At 40.8% G+C, this 7,396-nt stretch overlaps 1 protein-coding gene across 1 annotated transcript; it reads right to left on the bottom strand.

Annotated features, from left to right (window-relative positions):
• Positions 1-205: 205 nt before the first annotated feature.
• On the bottom strand, positions 206-5,956 carry LOC115157276 (peroxiredoxin). The gene is made up of 6 exons (XM_029705394.1): positions 5,854-5,956; positions 4,477-4,593; positions 4,084-4,237; positions 3,727-3,849; positions 3,324-3,454; positions 206-756 (listed from the first exon to the last, which is right to left on the bottom strand). Exons 2-6 carry the CDS (start codon positions 4,580-4,582, stop codon positions 671-673), a joined length of 600 nt encoding a protein of 199 aa, XP_029561254.1. The 5' UTR covers positions 4,583-4,593; positions 5,854-5,956; the 3' UTR covers positions 206-670.
• Positions 5,957-7,396: the final 1,440 nt, after the last annotated feature.

The following is a 7,396-nucleotide window of genomic DNA, read 5'->3' as shown; positions in this document are numbered from 1 at the left end:
TCCTACATGATTAAACCGGAAGCAACCCACATATGGACGGTCCATGAATGTACAGTATGTGAACATGAGTAGATTACCTTGAAAACAACGGTCGGACATCTTGGATTTAATTTGTCATAATAAGTAATACAAAACGTAATTAAAAAACGTGTTTAGTGTATTATTATTATTACAAAAGCATGGCAAGAAAAAAACGTTAGCGTTCTTTGCTTTGTAAAAGTTTTTATTTAGAAGATGAAATGACATTGAGTTGTAAATAAAGAGACAAAAAGCTAACTGAGATTTCGCCACAAGTTTTTTCCTGTAAAGCTTCTGTTCCTCATTTCACAGACTATCCCATCTATGGCCTAAAGGCAAAAACAAATGTCCACCTCAGATGTTACAAAAATGATACAGCAGAATAAAATAGGCCGACATCAATGACACTAAGATAAGAGTGTCTGCTAAATGACTAAAATATAAAACATCTCCAAGCTATACGTTAATATAATCTTCATAGTTTGGTCATAAACATTTCCACTCTACCCAAACACATGACAGATAAAGGGATGCTGAAGATGTTGTTCTACAGTTCCCAGACACAGAGGTAGGCTACTGCTCTTCACCATTGTTCTCTTGAAATGTACTGTAATTCTAGCTGTCCTACAGCAGGCTTCAGACATGTGTCGTCTTACTGCTGCTTGGAGAAGAAGTCTTTGCTCTTCTGCACATCGGGCTTGATGGTGTCACTTCCTGGTTTCCAGCCGGCAGGACAGACTGAGAGGAAACACCAGAGAAGAAGTGTGAGTCTCAGAATAGTGCAGTATGATAAGCAAAACACACTTTGAACCTGAGCTTCTAACTTTTATACCCTCTGATGATATCTACTATCAGCCTATCATTCCCAGTCCATACAAAACTGGGATGTTACCTCCAAAGGGAGAGTGGTAATAGTGACCTAATTGCTATTCACATAGTGTATGTGACTGCTGATGGTACATAGTAAAATATGCAACCTGGACTCAGGTAATATATATTTTTTTATTTTTAAATTGAACCTTTATTTAACAAGGAAAATCAATTAAGAACAAATTCTTATTTACAATGACAGCCTACTCCAGCCAAACCCGGACGATGCTGGGCCAATTGTGCACCGCCCTATGGGACTCCCAATCACAGCCCGGATGAGATACAGCCTGGATTTCAGCCAGGTACTATAGTGATGCCTCTTGCACTGAGATGAAGTGCCTTAGACCGCTGCGCCACTCAGGATAAATTGTTACAAATTTCAATTTGTTGTGGCTAACGTTAGTTAGGTGGCTAATGTTAGCTAGGCCAGGGGTCAGGGTTAAGGTTAAGAGTTACGTAGGTTAAATGGTTATGGTTAGGGGAAGGGTTAGCTAACATGCTAAGTAGTTGCAAAGTACCAAAAAAGTAGTAAGTAGTTGCAAAGTTGCTAACTAGCTAAAATGCTAAAGTTGTCCATGATGAGATTCGATCACGCAACCTTTGGGACGGTAGATGTTTGTGTTATACATAGGGCTGTGATGATACCAGTATCGTGATATGTTTTCATTTTTTACATTTACATTTTAGTCATTTAGCAGACGCTCTTATCCAGAGCGACTTACAGTAGTGAATACATACATTTCATAAATTTTTTTTTTTAATATATATATATTTTCCATGGCAAAAATGAAAACACAATGCAGACCAAACTCTGGTCCTTTAAAAACGTGCTGTATGTAAAATATTGTGTGCTATAGCTTGGAAAATAAATCAATGTGACTCTAGATGACAACATAATGATTTTGTTTCCTACATTAGGGCTGTTTTCCTAAAGAAATTAAATCCGCTTTGTGTTTTGTTTCTTTGCCACGATTAGAGTGACCACATTAAAAATACCCAAATGTGAGACAACAGGATAATCTTGCGGGACAGTGTAGCCTACATGCAAAAAAACATTTGACAGCCGCCACCCCCAGACACACACACAAATCCCACGCATGGAGCAGTGCAAATGTTTTATGTTCCCGGAGAGCAATAAAACTGACGTCATCGTTTCTCAGTTTGTACCGACAGATTTAGCCTATTGAATATCATTATAGAATATGCAGAAAATGCATCATCCAATCTGCCTATGCCCACACATACTGAATTACTGTTTCGTAAGCAAATTACAGCAGATGGTGTTAATTAACAAACAATTTAGCCTTCCTTTATTTTGTTCCAATCAAAGCAAATTCTGCCTATTTTTTGGGACTATTCAACTAAACATCTCATAAGAAATTAGGTGGTGTTTTTGGTGTAACAATGACGTTATACAATGCTATTATATTTGGTTATGTTATGTAGAATACAAATGAATCATTATGTGATCTTCCAAGACATTGATTCAGCTTTGATGTAACTTTACTAAACAAGCACCATTGTGAGAAGTGGTGGAGCAACTCCGGTGCGCTCTGGTACAACCCTGCAGTCCGCTGAACCGAACAAGCAATTGAAGCGCACCCAGCCTAGTCTATTGCCTCGCACAAATTTTGGTGATGCAGAAACGAGAAACCACGTGTGGCTGTTTTATGAAAATCTGGGGATATTTAGCCAAGGAAACATTTCTGGTTGGTGAGTTTAGTAGTAGCAAATATGTTGAATGAGCAACTAATGAGTATGGAGAGCCTCACAGGTTTGACAAAATTACCTTATCTTTCAATCTAATACGGCTATTTACTTCATCAGACGCACGCTTTTTGTAAGTCGCAAGGCTATCGTCTTGTCTTGCGCAGAATATGAGATCTCAAAAACGATTGGAGAAGTGTTTAACATCACCAGTAGGCTACCAAATCCTAATGATATACTGTATATATTTTCATAAGCGCAACGTGACCGCAAGACCGGTTGGAATGTTTGACTGAAATACGGGACAAATAAACCTTTTTTCCCCTAATGAGTGGCGTTTGAATTTGTTGATAAAATGCAGGACACGATTGTTTGGAAATGCGGGACTGTCCCGCCAATCCGGAACATGTGGTCACCCTAACCACGATACTAATGAGAATTGCGATACTGGTATCGTTCCGGCCCTATTTATATGCCCACCCATCCTCCCCGACCAATCACCCTCCTTTTGATTTTGCCTTAAATAACCTTCTGTCTTATGTAACCATACCAAACATAACATATCATACTAATTTGGGTGTCTCAGATTTTTGTTTACTGTGTTACCTCTACGTCTAGTCTATGAGACCAGGCTGAAATATGGCACTGCAACAAGTTGGGCTAATTCCATGCTGGATAAGGTGGCATGGTTTTTGGAAAACAAAAAGTCAGCAGGGGTAGTCATGTACCTTCTCCGTGTTTGTCAGTGAACTGAAAGGCCTGCACCAGACGCAGGGTCTCGTCAACGGAGCGTCCCACCGGCAGATCGTTGATGGTGATCTGCCTCAAGACGCCCTTGTCATCAATGATGAAGAGGCCCCTGAAAAAGCAAACAGGGAATAAATGGAGTGATTTTTTCCAAACCTACAGGATCAGACATATGTAACAGAGGTGGTTCGGTGAACAATGCTTGCATGATATGTAACCTTGCCTGAAACCTGATGACTTGTGTTAGCTACCCAAACCAATGCCTAGGCTTTAGCTTAGCAGGCTATTAACACAGTCTTGTGTTGTGCACATTACCCGGGTTTGGACCCAGTCGGTCAGAGACACTGAAATTTGACCCTTGAACTTTTTCTGTTGTGAACCCACCTGTAGGCGATGCCCTCATCCTCCTTCAACACCCCGTAGTCCGTGGAGATGGAACGCAGTGTGTCGGCTACCAGAGGAATCTTCATGGCACCCAGACCGCCCTGCTTACGAGGTGTGTTGGTCCTTTAAAAACACACACACACAAAGAGAGTAAGAGACTGTATTTTTGTTTTGTCTGAAACCAAGCATCCCTGCCAGTCATGGTATGCTGACGGGACAGGGATAGTAGGAAAGGGGTTTCTGTGAGCAGGGGGAACAACAGAACTGCACTAGCTGCACTGTAACTTATTCTGTGTCACCTAGGGCTTCATTTTCAAAAGGCAAAACAAAATTGCAAAGTGAAAAAGCCTCAAGTACCAAGCAAGATGGCAGAAGTGGGAATCGATAGAGGCACCAATGACCTCACAACCGATCTTCCTAAACTCCTCGGCAGCGTCACTGAAGGCGATGATCTCAGTGGGGCACACAAAGGTGAAGTCCAGCGGGTAGAAGAAGAACACCACATACTTCCCTGCAGGCAGGCAGCACAGGACACAAACACAAGATAGACACACTATTAGACACTTATTGAATTCCAATGGAGCCTGGAAGCAATGAATATATTCAGTGTGCATTCAATGTAACTAATAGGTCATTAATGTAATAATAAACTGTAAAATCGTGAAACCAGCCACAAATCCTAGCACACAGAGCCAAAAAAAGACAGTTCAGGTTCAGAATAGTATGAAGCGTTGTAGTATGCCTACCAACCTCTGTAATCAGACATGCTGATGTCTTTGAACTGGCCGTCTGGCATCACTGCTTTGGCCGTGAAACCAGGAGCCAGATGCCCAATGCGTGCTTTACCTGCAGCCATCTTCACTTTGCCTGAAAAAAAAAAAACTTTATTATGTCATGTTTTATGTAGACCCCAGGAAGATTAGCTGCAGCTTTTGCAATAGCTAATGGGGATCCTAATAAAACAACAAAATAACAAATATGTATGCATCAAATGTACAGTATAGCAACATTAACTACTAAATGGCAGTACACAAAAACACTCTGTAAAATAACTGGACATGAAGGATGAACTAGAAAGCTCTCTCCATCCTCTTTCTCTATACATATGTACGATTTTAACTTGATCCCCCTAATGCAGGATAACTTTCTGTAACAACCCCTATAAAAATGTCCATTATAATCCACATAATAATTATGCAAGATAATTTTTTGCTGCAAGATTTTTTTTACTGCTGTAGCAAACTGGCTCAAATTAAGATCGTACATCTGTAAGCATTTTCAACATTGAAGCTATAAATATAATGTGTACAGAACTGAAAGCAATACAAGGAGGACATAGATTCAAATGAAGAATTAACTTCTTTCATTTCCAACACCTAATCAACAGGTGTTTCCTCAATGAGCATTTATGTCTTTATTTTACGCATCAATCAAAGAGTTCAACTGGTTGTTCTTGCCTGACAAAACTTCACTTTATCACGCACGCAGTCATATTTCCTCAACGTGCATATAGGCAAACTTTCTCTAGTGCAGACAATGTTCTCGAACAGGGCATTCGATTACTTGAGTTCACTGTTCAAGGTGAACTGACGCTCTGGCGCACTTTGGAATTTACTCAGCCAATAAACGCACCGCGATGTTGCCGCGTAGGCCTGTGACAGTCCTTTTTTTTTTTTAATAGGACATTGATTGTAGTATACATTCATTAAATCCTATATGAAAGTGTCGTTTGCTTTAACTTATTTCATAAAAAATATTTATTCCTGAACTAACTAAAAGTGAAAGCAAAACACGATTGTTTCACAATGATCTGAGTTTTTTTCTCGACAGTGATTTTCCTCATCTTATTTTGTTGTCCAATATTCCATTGAAGAAATGGTGTAGGCCACCTTGACATCCTCCCCCAAAAAACTATTGTAAAAGCTAAACTGCATTTATTCTGTCGTCAATGGAAATGTCCAATAAATTGAAACCCATAAAATTGCACACAAAGAAAACGAGAAGGCAATACAAGTGTAACTAAACAGTCATAGTATAACTAAGTTTTGACTTTCTTTTTTTCGTAATAACCGAAATAATTATTTTGCCTACTTTTCAAGTTAAATTAAAAGTGTACAATACACAAACCTCTACTTCGGTCCCACTGCGGCAGCTTGAGAGGAGGAGTGCAAAGAATGAGAAGAATCGCTTGAAAATATATACCGCAGCTCAAATCTCGCGATGTTATAACACCGGCAATGGCCACAGCGCAGTCATCCAGTTGTTATGAGTATTTGACTACCTCACATGGCACCATGACTTTGCACATTTCCTTCCTCATTCCAGTAACCTGCAGTTAAAAGCTCGTATGAGTAAGGATGAGTAAGGACTAAAACACAGTAGTAAATAAATTATGTCCCCCACCCTTGTCTTCTCTTAACTTCTTTTCTCATTTCTATTCTTCACAACATGCAAAACTTATAGATGTAAGCCTACATAACATAAGTGACAGTTATTGCATAACATATTGCGGTCAATAATGTCTGATCTCTCTGAGGGTATCTCAGCGGGAGTTGGGATATGCATAAAAAGCATTTCCATATCACACCTCACACATGTACAAGCACCCCCTATTTGATCTTTTGATATCTAAATTCTTATAACCCTACAATTAAAAACTTGATCCTGTCATCTTCAAAGATACTGTATGTTTCTCAGTGATTCTCAGGGAGAGCAGCAGAAGCCCACATCAGCCCCCTCCTATGAGCCCCTATCCTAATCCAAGTGAACAGTCATGCTGGGGTCAATCCGCTCAGGGGTAGGAAACTCCAGTCCTCGGGGGCCTGATTGGTGTCACACTTTTTCTCCATCCCTAGCAAACACAGCTGCTTTCATCAAATTGCATTCTAAACTGAAGATCATGATTAGGTGATTATTGGAGGCAGGTGTGTTAGCAGGGCCTGGGGCAAAACTGTGACACCAGTCAGGCCCCCGAGGACTGGAGGTGCCCATCCTGCGTCACACAGTCAGGAAGCTCCCATCATGTGACCAGTGGTGGAAAAGCTACTCTATTGTCATACTTGAGTAAAAGTAAAGATACCTTATTAGAAAATGACTCATGTAAAAGTGAAAGTCACTCAGTAAAATACACTGCTCAAAAAAATAAAGGGAACACTTAAACAACACAATGTAACTCCAAGTCAATCACACTTCTGTGAAATCAAACTGTCCTCTTAGGAAGCAACACTGATTGACAATACATTTCACATGCTGTTGTGCAAATGGAATAGACAACAGGTGGAAATTATAGGCAATTAGCAAGACACCCCCAATAAAGGAGTGGTTCTGCAAGAGGGGACCACAGACCACTTCTCAGTTCCTATGCTCCTGGCTGATGTTTTGGTCACTTTTAAATGCTGGCGGTGCTTTCACTCTAGTGGTAGCATGAGACGGAGTCTACAACCCACACAAGTGGCTCAGGTAGTGCAGCTCATCCAGGATGGCACATCAATGCGAGCTGTGGCAAGAAGGTTTGCTGTGTCTGTCAGCGTAGTGTCCAGAGCATGGAGGCGCTACCAGGAGACAGGCCAGTACATCAGGAGACGTGGAGGAGGCCGTAGGAGGGCAACAACCCAGCAGTAGGACCGCTACCTCCGCCTTTGTGCAAGGAGGAGCAGGAGAAGCACTGCCA

Source organism: Salmo trutta, chromosome 21, assembly GCF_901001165.1.
Source record: "Salmo trutta chromosome 21, fSalTru1.1, whole genome shotgun sequence".
Lineage (NCBI taxonomy): Eukaryota > Metazoa > Chordata > Actinopteri > Salmoniformes > Salmonidae > Salmo > Salmo trutta.
The sequence above is the reverse complement of the archived record's forward strand: the minus strand, read 5'-3'. Positions and strand labels throughout refer to the sequence as shown.

Coding starts and splice junctions, on each gene's coding strand:
- LOC115157276 (XM_029705394.1), bottom strand. CDS start 4,582: ATGGCTGCAGGTAAAGCACGCATTGGGCATCTGGCTCCTGGTTTCACG. Junction 3,850..4,083: donor CACTTCTGCCATCTTGCTTG/GTACTTGAGGCT, acceptor GTGTTTTTAAAG/GACCAACACACCTCGTAAGC. Junction 3,455..3,726: donor GATGAGGGCATCGCCTACAG/GTGGGTTCACAA, acceptor TTGCTTTTTCAG/GGGCCTCTTCATCATTGATG.